At 46.3% G+C, this 21,658-nt stretch overlaps 1 protein-coding gene across 2 annotated transcripts in view; it reads left to right on the forward strand.

Moving 5' to 3' along the window:
- Positions 1-21,658, forward strand: part of CLIP2 (CAP-Gly domain containing linker protein 2) — a 123,737-nt gene that overhangs the window by 11,911 nt on the left and 90,168 nt on the right. For both annotated transcript variants that reach the window (XM_032786954.2, XM_032786953.2), the window contains exon 2: positions 9,719-9,941. In XM_032786954.2, coding sequence (XP_032642845.1) covers positions 9,830-9,941 — 112 coding nt within the window. In that variant the 5' untranslated portion in view covers positions 9,719-9,829. The remainder of the gene's footprint in view (positions 1-9,718; positions 9,942-21,658) is intronic.

Raw genomic sequence — 21,658 nt, forward strand, 5'->3', positions numbered from 1 at the left:
GTACCATTGTTCCTGTGCCCCACATGGATGCATGGCAGGACCCATGGCATCTTCTGGAGCATTCAGTCCCTTTCCCACGTAGCCTGTTGGTGCCAAATCCCAGCCCCGCTCCAGGGATGAGAACCCCACTCCATCCATGGGAGGGTGCCATGAAGTTTCCAGGCCCTCCCCTTGGATTTCCCCCATGGGTGGGGGATGGTTTGGACTTCTACTAGCACTAGGGTGACCAGACAGCACATGTGAAAAATCAGGACAGGGGGTGGGGGATAATAGGAGCCCATATTAAAAAAAAGCCCCAAATATTGAGACTGTCCCTATAAAATCGGGACATCTGGTCACCCTAACTAGCACAGAGTCGTTTGTGTTGTTTACATTGCTGCTATCTAAGGGGCTGATCCTTCAGTTTTCAATAAGCATGTTGCCAGCTTGGGGAGTATGCATCCCTGTTGACTGCAACAGAGATTTTGAATCTGTTAACTGCAGGCCCAGGCTCATACTTATTCCACAGTTAGTTTATGACGAGGAGTCTGAGTCTCCCTAGACTGTGTTTTTTCTCTTTGGTTTAGTTTCTGTATTGTGGATATTTTTAGTACACAGTATTAGGTAATAGTCTCTCATTTTTTCCTTTGATAGTGTTTTCTTTTGTCTCTGTGGATGCCTAGACAGCATAGTGATTAGTGTGGTATAAATGCATAGAAGAACTAAGCAAAAAATGTAAAAAGCCCCCTAAGATACATCTAGGATTTCCTATTGCACTATGCACTAAATATCAGAAAACCTGGATAAAGAAGAGATTAAAGACAGACATTTTAAGAGATGTGGCGAGAGCAGTGTGAGGGCAACAAATCCTTATGACCATATCAAGAAATTTTTGACTCCTCACCAGGGAAAGAGAGAAGCTTGTGTTTGCTGAACCAGTACTGTGTAGTCCAGTGAACACTCCAGGGTGCCCTTCCCTTAAAAACTTGATTAGAGCACAGAGCCACTCTTATCTCTCAGCTAAGCTATTGGGAAAGGATCCTCTCTCCATTTTATTTTCCACAGAAAATATTTTCTTGATAAGTGATTCTGGTCATCTTAATTAGGAAGGAATCTCTTTTCTTCCCCTGTTCTGTCATGCACTGATTAAATTTGAGGATTTAATCCTAATCTAACTAGTGCTTTAGAAATAGTTATTTTATCTCTGACAAGCGGTCAGTAACTTTATTAGAGAAGCAAAAAGGTGAATGCATGACCACGTTGGATCAGATGGAACAATTTATGGAATTAAATCTGCAGCAAGATAAAGCTGCTCTCTGTTTTCAGCATCTGCTTTTTCCTTTGATATCAGCAAAGCCACAATTTGGCTTTATCAAATCATCTTCTTTATTTTGACTGGCTTCATTTCCTGTCCCTCACGAAGGCCTGGACTGTTTGAGCCTTGCCTTCAGAATTACTTCACTCTCAAGGCAAATTCTGCTGTTTGGTACGTATGGTGAGTTCGGATAGTCTGAACTTTGCAGGATTCCCATGATAACAAAGGCAATTCCCTGCATGTAGGGAGAGTGGGGTGTTTTGTTTTGTTAAACTCTGTGCTGTGACGATCTGAGGACAGAATTTTCCCCTCTGTTGTTGAGTGGGCAGCAAGATGTGTTTGTGCACCATAACTGAGAGTCCCATGTTCTTATTATGCTTTGCGTCACGTTTTCAGTGACTCTCATTCATTGTGTTGCATCAGCAAATAAGACTTTGGGGCAGGGCAAGGATTTCATTCAGGCTTCCTTTGGAAGTCCATGGGAATTTTGCCATTGACGTAATAGAGTCACGATATTATGTTCTAGTCTATATGCATATACCATGCTCACCCAGAGCCGCCCAGAGGATTCAGAGGGCCTGGGGCAAAGCAATTTCAGAGGTTCTTTCCATAAAAAAAAAAGTTGCAATACTATAGAATACTATATTCTTGTGGGGGTCCCTCTGGGTCCCAGGGCAAATTGCCCCACTTCCCCCCCCACCCCCCCGGGGCAGCCCAGTGCTCATCACCCTAGTATCTGAGCCCCTTCCAATAGTGCATTGAGGCACATGGCTGACATTTGTCACATGTTTGTTCTCTTCTGTTTTATAATATAAATGTTTCTGTTTTTGTTTATGTTAAAAGGCAAGGTCAGAGAAATGCATCTTACACTTGGAGAGGAAAGTAGTAAGGTTTCTAAAGGTCCTTAGTTCTTAGGGGAATCTGTTCTACGAGATTTTACCCCAGGTCCTTGCATTTCTCTGAAGCATCTGGCACACTTCTGGGAGTGGTGTAAAGAATATCAGTGGGAGATTTGCAGTAGGTTTAAAGACAGCATAGGATATGACTTAACTTTTTTATAAAATGAATGATATACCAGTAACTTGTTTAGTTGCTTTATTAGCGAAAAGTAGAGCTCATCAAAAAAGGGCAGAAAAAGTAGCAAAAAAACCTTCAAAATTTTAAAAAATATTGGAGTAATTTTCATTCTACGCGGTTGTTAAAAGGAACCATTTTTTCACTTTGAATTTTTATCATTAACATTTTCATATATGTGATTTTTTTCAAAAAAAATGTTGGTTTCCTTCCCCCCACCCTTCTTTTTCCTCAGCCTTTTCCTGGTTACCTAAGAAGGTTGTGGAATCTCCGTCACTGGAGGTTTTTAAGAGCAGGTTGGACAAACACCTGTCAGAGATCTCAGGTGTACTTGGTCCTGCCTTAGTGCAGGGGGCTGGATTAGCTGACATCTTGAGGTCCCTTCCAGCCCTACATTTCTGTGATTCTATGAAAAAATTCCTATTTATAAAGAGAAATGTAAAATTTTTCACCCAAAAATTGTTTAAAACATTTCAACCAACTTAAATCACGTGTTTAAAAAAATTGAGATGCCCCTTCCCACCCCAATAAGATTTTAGTTTCAAGGGAGCAGTAGAATAAAAATTACTTAGCTAGTCACTGATACATTCTTTTTTTTTTTTTTTAAGTCAAGCCCTATCAGTGCTACATGATGAAGTAATAGCAGAATTAGCAATAAATAACATCCCTCATATAAGTCATTAATTCTACAGAACACATTTAATAAGTGGTGTGACCCAGAGTCTCATAAATCTCTGGTTTTCCCTAACTGTGAGAGCTGGGCGAGGTTAGGGCAGCTGCGTGTTGAGCTCTCCTACATCTGGACGGTCCAAGCCCTAAATATTTACATCCATTTTTTCCATCCTTTTGAGTAATCCCAAACACATTCGGTCCACAGGGATTATTCAGTCAGATTTAAAATAAGAAGGAAACCTACCCAAGTCTTCAGGTGCCCTAAAGTCCATAACGTCCCAGCAGCATTAAGCTTTCATTCCAGCAGGAACTCAGCCAGTAGCCATCGAAAGAGAGACCTTTTCATCCCTGCTTCATTATAGGATGTATACCCATAGCCCTCTCCAAAACCTATATTAAACAGGGGTCTTTTGTAGTATGGCTGGAAGACTACCAAATTCAGCTTACTTCCAACCAAGTGGGGGAACAGCTTTCAGAAATGGCAAAGATACCGGGGAGGAAGGAGCCTGTCCCTCTGTAAACATAAGGGGAGACTTTTCAAAAGCATGTAATTTAGGATCCTAAGTCCCATTAATTTGTACTGAGACTTAGGATCCTAAGTTATTCCCTCCTCCCAATAGTCCTTGCAGTATTGGATACCACACTGGAACTTAATATCTGAAAATGGCTTATTTCCATCCTTTTGGAAATAAGTGCTTCAGGTCAGATGTTTGCTTTGTGGTTCTGCCCCCCTGCTCCCCCTTGGCTGAGAGAGTACGACCCAAACATGGACAAAGAATCTTGCTTCTCTTGCTAGGGTCTCTCCCAACAACCCATTAGCACATCAATTGGGAGGCAAGGTAGCTTGCCTTGTTGTTAGCGCCAGGTACGCTCCTAGCTGCAGAGGAGAGCACACCACCAAGTAATGAAACAGGTTTGTTAATGTGACTCTTTCATCCCCTGTAATCCTCTTCAATACAGAGGCAATATTTTAGTTGTAAACTTTTCCTTTATTCCTTCTCTTCAAGCTAATTGAAAGTCCATGGAGTTTGTCTGCGGCTGCCGTGACATCTTTGTCCACCTTGTTGCTCTTCTGGGTCTTATGTGCATATTTTAAGTAATGGGATCTTCAATAAATGACTTGATATTAAAGCAGTCCTGCACTACCACTAACCCATGGACTGGAGTCACAAGGGGCATAGTGAGCTAGTCCTCGTACCGCTGGGGCCACCCTGCCCAATCACACCTCTCAACTCAGCCCCCTTCCATCTGCAATGGTTTAGCAAAACAAAACTTTTTTTTTTTGCGTCACTTCAAAAAATTACAAGGGAAAGGTTTTTTACTTAGCTTTTCCTCTCTATTTCTGCAACGGGATTGGGCTAGTGCCTGAGAACTAGAAAGTGAAACAGACGAACTGTTTGCAAAGGCCACGCTGAACCAAGTGCAAAGGGCAAAAATCAGAGATGGTGTTGATCAGAGCTGACGCATGGAGAGGGGTCATGTCTTCCCCCCCCGATTTCTGCCAGGATTTATATGTTTTGCCCTGAACCCCACTGGAACTCACAAAACCTTTTAAATGGTACTCCCCCCCCCCCCCCGTATCAACAGTTACACGTTGTTTCTGGTGTTGATAACTCTTCATTTCATCTCAGGTCTAGCAATATTTGGTGTTCTACTTAACATGACTCCAGGACCTGGGGTTTTATTAAGTGAGAATCTCAGCTTTCATTTAAAAAACATACATAAGGGGATTTTACATTGGGAAACGTCGTGCCACATGTTTGTTTGCCCAGATGATCTTCCAGCATTTGGAATTTCATTGATCTTTTAGCCTTAGTAGATGGGAGGATGCATCTCACAAGCACAAAATGAATGTGCCATTAGTGTGTCCGGAGTCAAGGTTACTTCATTAGCAAAGCAGCTGTGAATAGAGGAGTGTGTGTGCTTTGCTTCACAAGCTGCCTCTTTACTGTTAAAAGTGCCAGAGCCTTTGAGCATAATACAACTGTCTCTCTGCATGGTCACGAGAGCCCTAAAAATGAATGAGAGGCTGTTTTCTCCCTTGGCTTCCCCCTTAGAGGGTCACATTCTAGTTTCCTGGCATTTCCCGTAGATTGTACTTGTGTGTGGAAAGCTGGCGTATTACACTTATTTCAACAGCACGAGCTGTTGGGTTTCTAAAGGTTGTTCAGCTGGGAAGAGCTTAAAATGAGAACCAGGATCTGACCCTGCAAATGGTTACTTATACAAGCAGTCCCATTTGAAGTTGTGGTTACTCCCATGAGTCAGTATTTTATAATGTCTGTTTTCTACCACTTCTCAGACAGCACATTGTATTCATAGGCAGCATGTTGCATAGCAGGGATTGGTCTCTTTTTCCCGTCAGTACTGCTCAGCTGGTACCTTTAGCTATTTTTTCTTTACATATTTTTGCTTTCGGGCCCTGATCCTGCAAACATGGGCATGCATAGCCATAAGAATTAAAAATCAGGCTACTTTTGTTTAGTTGCTTAAAGGTGGATTTAGGAATCTAAATTGTAGGCATCCACACCTATAAATTTTGCCTTTACTTTTTATGGAACGTATCGCCAGTGCTTCAGAGGGTATTTTGTTTCCAAATCCCACATGCATCTGTGACGGTTGCTTGCAAACTGAGATCTGTATTCTGTGGCTGACCTGGTCTCTCACTGATGAGCTGAACCGAAGCCTGGGATTGGAATATCCCATTGATTTGAAAGGGGGGTGGGAGGAGAGGTTGAATTCAGGATGTGAATTCTGCACCTCATGCTTACCTTCAGTGGGCAGCCAGGCTGGGGTGGGGTGAATATGGGGGGCAGGGCTTCATGCTTACGGAGGAGAGCAGAGCGGCTCATCAGCAGGGGATCCTGCAGCAGAACTCTGACAACAAAGCTGACACAGGCTTCTGCATCTAGGCCCTTTTATTTGTTCTCTCACTCCTGCTTTCCCTCTCTCACTCGCTCTTAAGCAAACACTTCCTGTAACGGGGTGCAAAGTAATAGCAAATCCATCATTGCATCCTCCTTTGCTCCTGCTGCTTTGATGATTAACTAGGATTCTTCTGAAGCAATTCTGTCCAGGGTTATGTACTCCAGTGCATTGCTTTTATAGAAAGTTGTTTTCTGTGTCTGCACTTAACTGGCAGTTTTTTCCTTTTTTTCTATCCCTGTGTGTGTGCCAAGGTAATGCAGATTCATCATCTTCTCTCTGGCTGTAATTGCTGCTGTCAGAAATTGCTGCTAAGCGCTGTAACCAGAGCAAATGTGATTGTGTATGGGAAGGGGAAAAGGAATACATGAGGCATTTCCAATCTGTTTACAGGAGCAGCAGATCTTCAAGGGCTCAGTGCCCATAATTTAAGCCAGATTTTTCAAAAGAGCTCCATTCCCACGTAGGCGCCTCCCTAAAGACCAGATTTTCCAAAGTGCTCGGCACCCAGCAAACTCCCATTGTGACCCTCCTGGCCAGATTCTTAAGAGCTGATCATGCTGATGTCTTTTGAAAATTAGGTGGAATTATTTTGATATTTTAATGGGAGAGGCGCTCGTTTGAGAACCTGGCCCCCATTTTGGGGGCTGAGCACTTTCTGAAAAATCTGAGCCATGACGTATTGAGTGTGTAACACTGTTTCAGCTCTTGTGCTCATCCTCGCTGCCCCTCTGCCCATTCCTATGGCTCATGCTAAGTGTGGAAGCTGTGTCCGGGCTAACATTGTTGGTCAGAATGAAAACCAGAAATTTCCTTGGTATTCATTTGCTTGCGAGCATTGATTAAGTGTTTTGAAAGTAAAACCCTCCCAAAATGGGTTTGCACAGAGGTTTCTGCTAGAAGCGCTTGAGCGATCATCTTGAAACCCGTTGGTTCCCTTCTCCGGTTTTTGTTTTGTTTTTTAAAAACGGTCAATCCCAGCAGGGAGTAGAAACAATATCATGTGACTTATGTGGCCAATTGCACCCCAGGAACACTGAATAGTTAAAGATTTAGTTGACGCAAATAGTTAATGGAAAAGCCCATCAGCTGCAATATGCTTGCACGGTATTCTCACCATTGCAAATGATGAACAAATGCATCCAAGTCTGTTCACAGATAATCTGCAAAACAGAAGAGCAGGCTGAACTCATGGAATAAATTATAAACTTCCTATAATTAGCTTGGCTGTAACTGCAAAACCCTGGATTCTGAGGCTTCCTCTGTTATGAGGCTGATAAAGTGTGAGGCTTCTTTCTTCTGTCTTAAATTATTGTTAAATCTCTCCCCCCCTTCACCTTCCCAGCCTGTGAACCTGGGTCCTGAGGATGGATTTAAACAGCTTTTCTGCTACAATTCTTACCGTAAATCCCTCCCAAATGCAACATCAAATCACGTAGATGAAAAATAAGACCAGGGTGACATGGTGGAGTGGAGTGCGGGAGAGAATGGGTATAACTAGGAGTAACAGCACATCATTAATAAAGGAAACATTTAGGCTGAATATGACAGTGTGAACTATTAGAATGTGGCATGGTCTCCCAAGAGAAGCGCTGGAAGCTCTGCTCGAAACTAGATTGGATAAAATAATAGGAGGAAAATTTACCATGAGAACAATCGTGCCGTGCCTTTGGAGGAGGAACTAGATGGCCTAATAGGACTCTCCCATCTCTAAATTTCACCTCTGGTGGTTTTTCCCCCACCACTATGATTTCCCCTCTCTCTTGGTTCCCTAAGCTGATGGCATGTGGACATCTTCCTTGGTGAAACGTCCTGTGTTGTTATAAGCACTCAGGACTTGTTTTTGTGTTTTCCCCTCCCATGTGTCCTTCTTCTCTACGCCCACTTGCTGCGGCCGCTGGAGTGTTTCCCACTCTTGTTCACTCAGCTTCTGTTTGCGGATTTTGGTGTGAGGGGCTGACACCAGATCAGTTCCTTGACCAGCGCCTTACAGTGACTCAGTGTCAGAGCCAGGGCTACACCTCAGAAGATCGTTGTTCCCAGTCTTCTGATAAAGCCATGAGCTTTAAGCTGCCTCTTTACGTTGTGCTTCTCCTAACGTCCTGACAGTGATGCTATCTTTTTAGTATGGTGCTTCCGGAGCTCTGTGGGAATGGGTTTTGCTTAGTACTAAGTGAGAAGAAATGTTCATGCCTTCCATGCCAGCAGCCAGGCTTCTATCCTGTTTCTGATGACGTCCCCAGCAAAACTTCTATGGTGGAGCAGGATTGGCTCTGGGCAGGTTAATTTTGAATGTTTAGGATTCATATAAGAGATGGGTAATTTTAGTGAGCTCTTTCGAAATCTGGTTTGGGATATTTGGACCAACGCCCTAGTATGTTAGAACAGCATCCAGGGCCCTGCTATGGTAGGTGCTGTACATATGCAGGGTGACAGTCAGTACCTGGCTTGAAGAACTTCCAGGCTAAATAAATGAGGCAGACAAAGGAAGTTTTATCATCCCCCATTCTACAGATGCAGAACTGAGGTACAGAGAGATTGGCTTGCCTGAGGTCACACGGAGTGTGCTGGAGATGGGACACTGCATGGACTGGAGCTCTGAGGTGCTACCAAGAACCCTCTTTCTTAGGTGCCTGGCCGGTGTCGCTCACTCGTATGCTTAGGGTTAAACTGGTCATTGGGGTCGGGGAGGAATTCCGCCTCCCTGCACCTCTGCAGCATGGGTCATGGACCACCTTCTGGGGTCATCTGGGCATATCTCACCTGATCACTTCCCTGTTCTCCGCATGGGTGGCACCTCATCTCTCCTGTGCTCTGCTTGTGGCATGCAGCAGTTTTGGCTCCCAAGGACTGAAATGCTTTAGTTTAACAAGTCATTGGGTTCAATGTAGGGGCATTGGGGTGAAATGTAATGGCCTGTGATACGCAGGAGATCAGACTAGATCAGGGCTTCTCAACCTTTCTCTTACTGAGGTCCCCCTCAGCATGCTATTAAAAAGGCTAGGGCCTGGTAGTGGGGAGGGGGAGAGGGAGTGCAGGGCTCCGGGCAGGGGGACGGGGAACCCTTGGGAATAGGCATAGTTTTACTTCTATTTTGGGGAGGGGGTAAGGGCTGGCAGGGCTCGAGCCAGCTCCGCACACCAGGGTCCAGGGAGGGAGCACCACCTCCCCCACAACTCATTCAGGAGGCCACCCGGCCTGTCTGGGCTGTCGGGGGATGCAACCAAAAATATAACACAAAGTGGGGGACTCCGTTCAAAAAGTCTGAAAACCGCTCGGGTGCAGGCAGGAGGTGGCTAGGGGCTGTGTGTGTGTGGGCTCCCAGCTTCAATGAGCAGGGTGGAGAGTGCTGGGGCTCCCGGTTTCAGCCCTGCACCGCTCCCGGGTGGTGGGGGCCGGCTGCCGGCTTCAGCCCTGTGCTGCTCCCGGCTTTGGGGTGGGGGCTGCTGGCTTCAGCCCTGCGCTGCTCCTGGTTTTAGCGCTGGGGCTCAGGGCACCGGGTTTCAGCCATGAAGCTCCATGGCCCCCCTGTAAGGGCTCGCAGACCCCAAGGAGGCTGCGGAATCCTGGTTGAGAACTACTGGACTAGATGATCTGATGGTCCCTTCTGGCTTTAAACACTGTGACTCTGAATATGTGACAGGGGTGGGAAACGAGCCCAGATCTCCTGGATCCCAGTCTAGTACCTTAACCTCAAGACCATCTTTCCTCTCTGAACTGAGTTTGACTTCTTTGTGCTCTTCTTTTCTCCAGGTCTGTGACGATGGCAGAAGGGGTCCGTCATCTAGGAGCCTGACTGGGTGACAGTAGGAATACCCTCCAAGAGACGGGCATCGACTAGCTTGAGATAAGAGCGAGACAAACATGCTGAAACCAAGTGGACTTAAAATTCCCGGCAGGGCAGGGAAACACTCCAGCCCTGTAGGACGGGCTTCGGGGACAGCTGCGGCTGCAGCCACTACTGGCTCAAAGGAAGGTGAGACCTGGATTCATCTAGGGCCTGGTGAAAAATGTCTTCAGTCTGGGTTGTCCTCGGTTTAAAACCCTCTGTGCTTGTTCCTTGTGTTGGCATAAATAGGCTCATCATGGCAACTAGGCAAAGCAAGTATATTGGAATGAGAGATTTATCACTCTCTAGTGGCTGATCTACAGTGCAGATAGGGACCTGCTGTTTCTACTTGCTTTAACAGTTCTCCCTTGGCTTAAGACGCGGGATGTTTGGAGCTGAAGGAACCGGGTTGTAGTCCCAGCTCTACGTGCATGTGTGACTGATCTAGTGACTGCATCTGTCTGCAGCACATACAATCATAGAATATTAGGGTTGGAAGAGACCTCCGGAGGTCATCTAGTCCAACACGCTGCTCAAAGCAGGAGCAACACCAGCTAAATCATCCGCATGGGTTCATTTAAGTAGACTTTTTTTTTCCCCATCTGTACAGGGTGTACAGAACGGAGGCTGAATTTCTTTTTTAATGCAAGTGTTGTACTGTGGTGACAGTCATGGTGCAATTACAGGGCACTAAAGGGTGTGTGTGTAGAAAAGCTGCCTGGGGAACTGAAGGCATCACTCATACACATGCGCAATAGTCAATGAGACACAGACTGACAGGAATAATGCGTTGTCATGAGATAATGCAAGAATGATTTTGCAGAGTTATGAGAGTGAACTTTTCTGACTGATGGAACTTGGAAGGGGGAGGGCAGTTTTTGATTATCCTGAGTCAGTGTAGCAATTTGAGTTGAGTCATTTGCAGGTGACCTTCATGCTATGTATCATCACTCATATCCTGGACTGTGTGCGTGTGATCTTCATACTTTGCATACTGTTTACACATCAGGATGTGTAGGGAATGTGCTTTAGCAATACTAGGGCCAGTGTTCAGTGCAACCTTTAAAATTCAAGGGATTGCAAGCTGCCCTTCATTTAGGGCTACAGTTTCCAGTTTGTGATTTCTCCTGGCTCCTGTGCTTTAATTTTAAGTAACTTCTGGCTAACTTTTTAGGTATAAAAATTGGTTCTATTTTAAAACAATTTCCGTGAAACATATAAAGTGGGTCCTTTCCAAATGCTCGTGATCCCAGGAATAAGCCCAGATATGGAGAATCTTTAGGGCCTGCCAGCCCCTCCACTAACTGTTTTCAATACACAGAGACGTTTTCACTATATATTTCATTAAAAACGTACACTCAAATGTTTGCCTTGATGGGGACATTGCTGGTTTTAACCCAAAATCTGTCACCCTCTCATTCCTAACTCAACCTAAGACAGTGTTTGCTAGGTTTGATTAGTTCTGTGTAGGGCCGGCTTTAGGAAGTGCGGGGCCCAATTCAAACAGTTTCAACGGGGCCCAGCAAGGATGATTTAAAAACACGTAATAAAACACAGGGGGCTTGTACATACCAAGTGGTGCTCTGAGTCTTCGGTGGCACTTCGGCAACGGGTCCTTCACTTGCTCCATGGCTTTGGCTGCACTGAAGGACCCACCACCGAAGTGCCGCTGAAGACCCAAAGCGCCGCCAGGTGAGTAAAAATTAAAAAGGTGCCTCTAACCAGAGAAGAGTTTCTCACTGGGCGCAGGGCCTTCTTAGGCGCGGGGCCCAATTCAGGGGAATTGGTGCAATAGGCCTAAAGCCCACCCTGGTTCTGTGTATGGTTCTGTCCCTCTGGAGAAAAGCATTTTTTAGGTCTCAATCCCGCAGTGAGTTCAGTATAAGCACAGAAAGGCCCCATGCTCCTATATGACTTTTTTGCAGGATCAGGGCCACAGTTGACAAAGATCTACACTGTCATTACAAAGCATGTTAGTCTGGAGTGATGCTTGCACCAGAGAGGGAAACCAGGCAATGATTGCTGCTGTGATGGGACCATAGAAGTATTGTTTTTTAAAAAAAACCTTGTGGAATTTCAGTGGCAGGGAGGTTGTATCAATATATATTTGACTTATCAACTCTTTACAATGAGAGCAGGGGTTCAGGCAGCTACATCTGCATGCGCTTGCCACACAAAGAGCCCCTCTCTGCTCAGTGACTCTGACTCTGTTGCCATTTCAGTGACACTGATTTGTTCAGGGACCTTTGTAGTGGATATTTCTGTTCCTTCAATGGTGAATAGCACCGCTGTCTGCTCCTGCCAACTGTCCCCTGGAGCAGAGTGCAACAACCTTGGGCTTTAACTTGCTTTTCTCTGTGAGTGCAAATCTTTTCTAGGCTGCCAATCCCAGTCATCTCATCGGACTCTGGACCAGATCAGCAGCTGGCATAAAGAGGAGTAGAAGTCCATGGGACAACACTGATTTACACCAGCAGAGGATCTGGCCCTCTGTGTTGTGTTTAAAATTCTACTGAGGGTGATGTGATGGTGAAGACAGATGTGACCATTAGTAGGGTGGTTCTTTAGCTTTAGGACCTGTCTCTCACAGTTCAATGACATTAAAAGCCTCCTGATGTCTAAGTATTAGGGTGAGAACCCAGTTAAAGCAAATGGAGCAAATTCTTCCTGGAATGATTTATTTTCTGCAATATTTTCTCTGCTTTAGATAGGAGTGATAAATGAAACCAGTTCTGATTGCCTTCTTCTGGTTTAGTCCCATAGACTTCAGCAGGCCTAGCTGTGAAGGTGTCATTATGCTCAATAGTATCCGAATTTGCTCCTGGAGTACCAGGCAAAATATACCTCCCCTCTGTTCCCCCAGTCTGCACTGGCATTTGAACGGTGCTGCAGTGACTGAGAGTGAAGTGGGTGAAAGATGCCTCATTAGCTACCAGCACCAGTCTGTCAATACACTTGATGCTGATTCTATTTTTGAACCTGTAGCAGAGGGTGAATTACAGTTGGTCTGGCTGTAAGAGGAAGCGGGGGAGATACCCATCTTCCATGGACGTGTAGAGAGATCCCTGGCCACTGCTATCCCCTTCAAGATGCTGGTGCAGGGTCTCAGCATAGGCAGTCAGCATGTGTGTTGCAGTGCGAAGGGGCTAATAAGCAATGACAACTGGCCTGATGCAGCCGTTCAGCTGGCTTTGGTGCTTGTTTACTGCAGTGCTTTTGTGCCTTTGTCTGCCTCAACCATCCTTCCCTGTGATGAATGTGCGCCCAAAGCAGGCCCAGCACAAGCAGCAGGCAGTCTCATGCTGAGTTTGACCTTTGCCTGCAAAGCTTAAAAACAAGATTTGTTGCTCAGAAGACCAAGGTGGAGAGGTGGGGAAATACTCTGACCTGCACTTCTCCTATGGGGTCAGTGGGGGAGTGACTGTACAGGACTGCAGTGGGGCAGAGAGAGAGGAAGAAATGTGTGGCAGGTAGGTGGGGAAGGATCTGGCTGGTGATCTCGGGTATGCAGCATCCACAGGCTGTAAACAGCCTCGGGCGTTGTGCTGGTTATCATTTCCCTGCTGCAAGATGGACTGCTGCCTCTTTCCCAGATGCGGGCAGGCAGCATTTAGCTGCGAAGGGCACACTGTCCTTGGCTTCATGCACAGCATGGTGATCCCTAGTGAGCTGCTGAAATAGTCGCTTCTCAGAACTGTTCCTCCATGCCTGGTGGGAATGGGACTGAATGGGGCTGTGGAGCCAGCCATGTGCTCATCAGGCAGCTGTAACAGCAGTGATGCAGCTTGTTGCAAGGCTGGGTCTCACACTCCCTATTTCTTCCCCTCGACCCTGTACACAAGCCACCCCTCTGCACTGGTGGTAGGAGTGTGGGACGCTGGGAGGGGCTAGCCATCCCTTTCTCTCACTCCCTGCCCGCCCTGCTCTCTGTTTGCAGGGTATTGGGAGACGGCACCCCCACTACACTCCAGAATCTAGCAGCGAGAACCACCTCTTGCTGGCAGGGAATGTTGTCTCCTCATAAGTGCACTCTCCCAGCTTGGAGAGGAGCTGCTGGGATGGGCTTGTAGGCACCCACTGAGCATGGATGGGACCCAGGGACAGTAGCTGGGAGAGCTGGTACTGTGGTAGCCACCCTGGTTACTCCAGCAACTAATGGGACTTAAATAAACCTACACCATTATACAAAATGTTCCCCTCCCTTTCCTGCTGAGATTGGCCTTGCTCTGGTGCCTAGTGGTCGAGTGCCACAAAATCCGCCTCCCCGCCCCCCGCACCATCCATCCAGCTGGCATTGACTTAAACTTTTGTCAGCCATCTCAGAGACGGGGCCCGGCCTTGTGTGGGGCATGGCTTGGACTCTCCAGCCTAGAGGGGGTCAGGGTCTGAGATGCATCCTCAGGGAGGCTTGCTGCCTCTGCTCTTTGCACCCGCCCTGTGTCCTCTGATTTCTGAGCACATGGCTCTCCGTAGCTCTCAGCTGGTCCCTTTCACCAGCACTGCCCTCCCTTATGCAGTGATAGTCCTGCTGGCACATTAATGTGACTGCACAGAAATAACCGTCGGGCCAATGCATAACTAGCAAGTAATAGGGCTTGTTTCTTGGTGTCTAATGCCCATTAGTGTGACTGTGCTATTAAATCAAGGCAGGGCCGTTAGTAGGCTCCTCTTTCTGTGGCATAAGAAGTGAGTGACTGCCAGCCTGGAAGGCCATTAGATATCTTGCTTTGAGCCTAGTGTTTAACACCCTCCAGTGATGTCCCAACAGTTTGCATCTGTCCTCTCTTGTTCGTGGCAGGTCTCGAGACCCTATAGTGTACAGAATGAAAGAGTGGAGGCAGACAAGTTGTGCACTGGCAGAAAGTGATGACTTTCCATTGTCTCTAGAAAGACCCTTCCTGCCTTCTCCCCTGCATCCGCTGTCCACCAAGGGGTTCTCCGTTTGATAGATCTGTTTCCAAGGCCTGGTGTGAGTTGATGGCAGGAGCTGCAGAGAGGAAGCCATTGGTAGTGTACACAAGATCTTGTTATGGATCCTGCAAAATACAGGAGCTCTGCTGCACATCCTTGAGCACCATCCACCAGCACCTTCTCTGTGAAATGAGTTAAAGACATGGGACGCTCCGAGCATTGTCTCCTGTGCAGTGCTGAGCTCCTGCAACTCCCACTGAAATCAAGGGGAGATGAGGGCGCATGTCTTCCAAAGTCCCATTACTAAGATCTTACCTTAGATCAGTAGGTTTCCAACTGTGGGTCACGACCCAGTACTGAATTGCAGAATGTAAGGCATTTGGTCTTGGCGATGCTGCCCGACTAAGGTAGGCTGGTCCCTACTTGTTTCGACACTGCGCTGCGCCCCGGAAGTGGCCAGCAGCAGGTCCGGCTCCTAGGCGGGGGGGCCATGGGGCTCTGCGCGCTGCTCTTGCCCCAAGCATCGGCTCTGCACTTCCATTGGCTGGTTCCCGGCCAATGGGAGCTGGAGGCGGGCGGTGCCTGAGGGCAAGAGCTGCGCAGAGCTCTTGAGCGCCTCTGCCTAGGAGCCAGACCTGCTGCTGGCTGCTTCTGGGGTGCAGCATGTTCTGTGATGCCAGGACAGGCAGGAAGCCTGCTTAGCACCCCTGCTGCACTGCTGACCAGGAGCTGCCCAAGGTAAGCCCACGCCCCAACCCTGCACCCCAATCCTCTGCCCAGCCTTGAGACCCCCCCAAACCCAGAACCCTTTCCTGCACCCCAAACCCTTCATCCATGGCTCAACACTAGAGCCTGCACCCCCAGTCCAGAACCCTGATCCCCTCCTGCACCCCAGCCCAGAGCCCCCTTCCACACTCTCTGAACCCCTCATTCCTGGCCCCACCCCGCAGCCCTCACCCTGCACGCCAATCCCCTGCCCAGCCCTGAGCCCCTTCCACACCCAAAACCCCTCATCCTCAGCTCTGTTTGGTTGCGGGCATCAACAGTTTTCTTCAACTGGGTCGCCAGAAAAAAAGTTTGAAAACCACTGCCTTGGATGGCTCATACGTGTTACATCTGGCTTTGTGATTCTTGTGGGCATTGGTGTGTCTATAGTCTTGAAGGCTGGGATTTTCAAAGGTTCCTAAAGGATTTAAGTGCTTAAATCTTACTGAAAGCCAATGGAAGGTGGGCACGTAACTCTCTTAGGCTTCTTTTGAAACCCACAGCCTTAAAACATGACCCTCCTTTTGCTACCTTGATAGTCCTCCTCTCTCTCACCCCAAGCCCTGGAACAATGGGGTATGAAAAACCACCACAGAAATGTGGCTGAAAAGCAGTCTGGAAGTCCAGCTCTGCATGTTGCTGATACAGCAGGGAGGAGATCACCACTAACATGCTTTCTTGTTTCCCATTGTCTGCCAAAAGGAGAAGGCAAGTGGGCCTGCAGGCAGCTAGAGAGGTCTGTGTGTCTAAAACTCCAGAGTTAATGTTCAAATTTCTTGTTGCCCGTAAAATTTCTGGGTCTTACAAACCTGTCTCTGCCCTAGACAGTCTCCCTTCGCTCTAGCGTTCTGCAGCTGCAGGGATGAATGAGCATCCGTGATGAATGGGGTCCACACAATTTTCACAGCTGGTGGAACAGGTGAAGGCTGCTGCGAATAGAAGTGTTTGCATTTCAGTGTGTGTTTCATTCGCTCAAAAGAGTCTTAAAGGAACTCGGTGAATGAGGAAAGCCTCTCCTTTCATGCGGCAATCTCCTGTCAGCTGGCCCTAGGGTTCATTTACAAGGCGTTTTACGGCCCTTCAGTCCTCTTTGGGATTAGAGAATGTTTGGCAAGAAGAAAAAGGGGGAAATGAATATGTTCAGAGCTTTGACAGATGCTGAGAGCTCCAGTACCTGACAGAAATGGTCCAAACCAACCCCTGTGTCCTGAACCTTGGGAATGGTCAGAGTCTGAACCTAGACTAGAGCCACATTTTGCAAATGGGCCCTGGTTTTTTAGACTATGTAGAACGCCAAATTCAAGACCCGAACACCACCATGCTCTGGCATGTATGCCATCTGAATCCAAATTGTTTGCTTTTGGGGCCTGGCCTTACTGCCAGGAGCCAAGGGGATGGGTACCTACGCAGCACAGGAAAATTGCCAGAAGCCTGAGAATTGCACCTGATTTGCATACAAACTCACCTCATTATTTTTAAATCAAAAATTAATGCACAGAACCATCATATTTGCTTGTGAGTCTTGATAAGATGTTGCTTGATGGCTCTGCCCACCAGGAATGAAAACAAAATAACCCCAGGCCTTCAGGGCCATTAGCGAGGAAGAGCCGACTTGGGCTCCAGCCTGCTAGAATAATTAGTCTCTGTGGGCTGTACTGAAAGTTTTATAAACCAGGGAGACTGTGAGGCTCAAGGATGAGGGTAATGGGATGCAGAGGTGTTTGCTCTGAGCTGAAGGTTCCCAGTGGGCCCAGGACAGTAGTGGTGGAAAGTGGGTCATTACATGGTCAGTGACCTGCATACAATGAGTTGATTGTCACTAAAAGAGTCCAGCGGAAACTGTTGCCCATCACATCTTGCTAAAAGAGATGCTGGAGGTCAAACAGAAGGTAGGATGGGCTTGATGCAGGAATTGCTAGGTGAGCTTTCTCCAGCCTCCGTTATGCAGAGGGTCAGACCTGATGATTGGGGAGGGATAGCTCAGTGGTTTGAGCATTGGCCTGCTAAATCTAGGGTTATGAGTTCAGTCCTTGAGGGGGCCATTAAGGGAACTGGGGTAAAAATCTGTCTGAGGATTGGTCCTGCTTTGAGCAGGGGGTTGGACTAGATGACCTTCTGAGGTCCGTTCCAACCCCAATACTTTATCATAACAGTCTTTTTTCTGGTATTAACATCTGTCAATCTAGAGAAAATGCCCCCACAGTGAGTACTGCTTGGTTCCTTTATTGGAGCTTTGGGCAGAGAGACTAAAGACTGACTGAGTCAGGGTATGGCTACATTAGAAATTTCAAAGCACTGCCGCGGCAGCACTTTGAAGTGTGAGCGTAGTCAGAGCCACAGCGCTGGGAGAGAGCTCTCCCAGCGCTGCTTGTAAACCACATCCCTTATGGGTGTAGCGTGCAGCGCTGGGAGCCGTGCTCCCAGCGCTGCCGCCCTGATTACACTGACACTTTACAGCGCTGCATCTTGCAGCGCTCAGGGGGGTGTTTTTTCACACCCCTGAGCGCGAAAGTTGCAGCGCTGTAAAGTGCCAGTGTAGCCAAGGCCTCAGAAACTGAATAACACTGTCCCTCCCTTCAGGTCAGTTTGTGGTTCCTTTGTCAGACGCTGCAGAGAAGCTTGGGCTGTCCCTGCCCGTGCTGTCTGGTCTTCAGGACTGTCTCTCGGACACCTTTCACAAGTACACCATCAGCCCGCTTACAGAGGGGAGATGATAATGTTAGGACTCCCATGGAGAGGGCTGTAGATTAGGACTCTGCAGTCTGAGCACTTTTGCTATGAACCCTGGCAAAAATTTCATTTTAAAATTGCATGTCATTAACTTTATAGGATTTGGACAGATCTTAGCCAAAGTCTGAGCTGTCAAAGGGGTGGGGTAGAGGACGAGGTAGCTACGCTGTCTTCTGTTCTCTGTCTACAAGTGCAACTGGCTTCTAATGGATACTTATAGTTTTATACTCTTATTGATTCCATACTGAGAAGTCTGTAAGTGCATGCATCTGAGTCCCATTAACATTAATGGGCTAGGGCTGCATGCATGGAGCCAGAAGAGAGTAAACCCATCGCCTGTCTAACTTCTCTGCAGGACTTGTGCTGCACTCCTCTTCGCCTTCATGGGTAATCTTTGTTTCTCTTTGTTTATCTGCAACTGGATTAATAACAAAGTAAAGAACCTGGAAATACTTTGTACGCTCCCTAAAGGTTGTCGGACATCTGGCAGAGTCCATTCTGGTCATTTAGTAGGGAAAGCGAATTTCTATTGCCTCTAGGTTGATTTTGTGACACGATGGACAAAGGGAATGCAAGGAATGAAGAATGTGTTCTTGGTAGGGAATTATGCTTAGATAATTGGAACCAACAGTACCTATTCTGGATGTCTCCAAGGTAAGCACTGGCATTTCAACTTGTTTAGCTGCTGGGTCCATTTAGCATACGCTACTTCTTCATTAGACTCTAAGAAATCAGCACAGAGGCTGCCTGATGATGTATCAGTCTAATAATTCTCTAGGAAGGGGTTCCAAACAAAAATGGAAACTGTTCAGCTGCTGCTGAATGCAAAACATGGATTCTACAATCCTATTTCTTTTGAAGTTGATTGATTCACACAACAAGGGGCTAATTCTTCTCGCCACACAGGCTTCATAGCTCCCAGGCCAGTAATATTAAGTTTGGGTGTTGCACACAGATGAATCTAGAGAGAATAGACCCCCATGCTGAGAAGTCAGAAGCTTCTATTGTTTCTAGCAAAGGTGTTTTTTGTTTTTGTTTTTGTTTTGCTTCAGACCTTCTGGAGCATCCTCTTGTTCTCTGTTAAGGATATTCATTCACATGTGCAGAATGGATTTAGGTTAGAGCTAGTGACAGTTCCTGACAACGTACTGCCAGTGCTTGAGACATTTACTAGATGTTTCTTCCTCGGGTCTCTCTTAATGGAAACCACCTCAATGGGCCCAGTGCTGCAGTGCTCAGTATCCTGCTGAAACTGGTGGGAGTTGAGGGTGCTATGAAGCATCTCTCAGGTTCAAGCCCCAAATGCTTCTGACACTAATAAGGTATCAACTTGTTTAATGCTGGTTGCACTTTGTCATACATGTCTCCATTCTTTTGTCAAGGAAGGTATTGAATGCCAGTAAGAAAATGTTTCTTACAGTTTGATCCCTAGCTATGGATAATTTGCAATTTGATTCGGATGAGTACCAGCACATTACATTAGCTGAACCTAAAGAAAATTGCTTTTAACAGTTACTGCTTCATAAGCCTCTCAATTGAGAGATAAATATGTAGTGGCCAAATACATTAAATTATGTTCAAAATGTATTCTCTAGTAATTCTTCCTTTGTACCTGCTTGTGCCAAACAGTTTAGCAAGCGTGTGTAAACCTACAGAGGAGCAGAAAGAAAACTGCTGAGCAGTACTATGTTAGAGACAGTGCAGTCCCACCCCGCCAAAAACATAGATCACCCCTAACTATATACATGATAACCCTGTGCATTCCCATTGCCGCTGGGATGCTCTTCCTCTCAGTCCTCTGTGTTTGGGGGAATCTGAGTCTCCTGAGCAGCATGGGGACTGTAGAGCATGGATGGTAAAGGAAGCAATTGTCTGTATGCTTGTAGAGACAGCATAGGCTGGGCATGGATTGATACTGTTCAGATTACATTCCTATTTGGGAGTCCAGTTGCTTGGACGGAGCTGCATTTATAATGGAAAAAGGCTTAAAAAGGGAAGCCAGGCAACAAAGATGGCGGTGGCAGCATCATCACAGGGGGATGCACAGAAGAGAATAGATCGATTTAAGGTTGTTTTTTTGTTTTTTGTTTTAAATTATTGTCGTGGATGTGACTAAAATGGTTTGAATGAAGGTCATGTGACAGAGTCTAAATCCAGCCCCTGACTGGGAGTGATGATGCTCTCCAGAGAGTTTTGCATATCTGCCTCTAATCCCGGAAGCCAAATGTTTACTGGCACTATTAAGAACCTTTTTACTACTTTAACAGGACCTTGGTTCAGCTCCCACATCCCTGATAAGGGTCTCTCCATCTACGCTCCTGCTATCTGGAGTGTCTCTTTCTGAAGGGGCAGATAATCCAGGGCTGGATTCCATTTCCAGAAAAGACCTGGTTTGATGCATTCCAAGCAGTACAGAAAGGTATTGAATCAGTCCTGTTTTAGCTAGTTTCACGGGTGATTTCTATAGACAATTGAGAGTCTGATTTAATTGTCTTACTCCTTAGATGCTCTTGGAAGGCTCTGATAGAGCTAATCCTTACCATTCTGTGCACTCCTAACAGAATTGCACACTCTGAAGGCATATGGAAATCAGACACCCTCTTTCTCTCTGTCTGCAGCCTCCTCACAGAACAGCAGGGAAAGAAAATCCTCTTTCCACAGACGTTCAGGTCATGGTGGTTTGGACAGAAAGTGCCAAGTCCTGTTTGCTGGTATAAATCTAGAGTAACTGTGTTGCCTTCACTGCCACGCTGGTGTAAATAAGAACAGAATTTAGCTCAGCAGATTCTGTCTCAAACAATTGTGATCCAGTATCAGCCTGAAGTAGGTGAAACTCCTATAACACACCAAGCCAATTATACAAGCTTCTGGTCTACTGCAACCTAGTAATATCTGATCCAAACATTTGAAAATCATGAGTCAAGCTCCAGAGTATCAGATTTTAAAACTCTTTGGGGGGGTTAATCATTTCTTCATGTTTGTAAGATCATTGTGCCATACACAGAGATAAAATCTGCCTTTATTATCAGCGTATGTAAATTTGACATCTCTGCATTTAAATAAATACACTCAGCTACAATGAATACTTAATGAAAACTTCAGAAATGGTATCTTGCATAATCCTCTGTATTCCACAAACCTCTTTACTGCAGTAATGTACATTTTGGAAGAGCTTTTTGTTTCGCAATCGGAAGAACTAGAAACATGACTTGGACAACTTTTTAAAATTTACATTTTGGATTCTGTAGACAATTTCATGACCACAGGAAACTGTGTGACCTCGGAACTGAGAATTGCTGCACAAAACAACAGTCTGTCTCCAAGTCTAGGAACTACTTAAACACAGGTATAAGTATAAAACTAACAGCTTAATTATATTTTGAGGGAGTGGAATGATCAGAGATGAGTTTTGAATACAAATTGCCTACAGTGAGTGAGAGTTTTTTAGAATGGAAGCA

This window comes from Chelonoidis abingdonii, chromosome 20, assembly GCF_003597395.2.
Source record: "Chelonoidis abingdonii isolate Lonesome George chromosome 20, CheloAbing_2.0, whole genome shotgun sequence".
NCBI classification, from domain to species: Eukaryota; Metazoa; Chordata; order Testudines; family Testudinidae; genus Chelonoidis; species Chelonoidis abingdonii.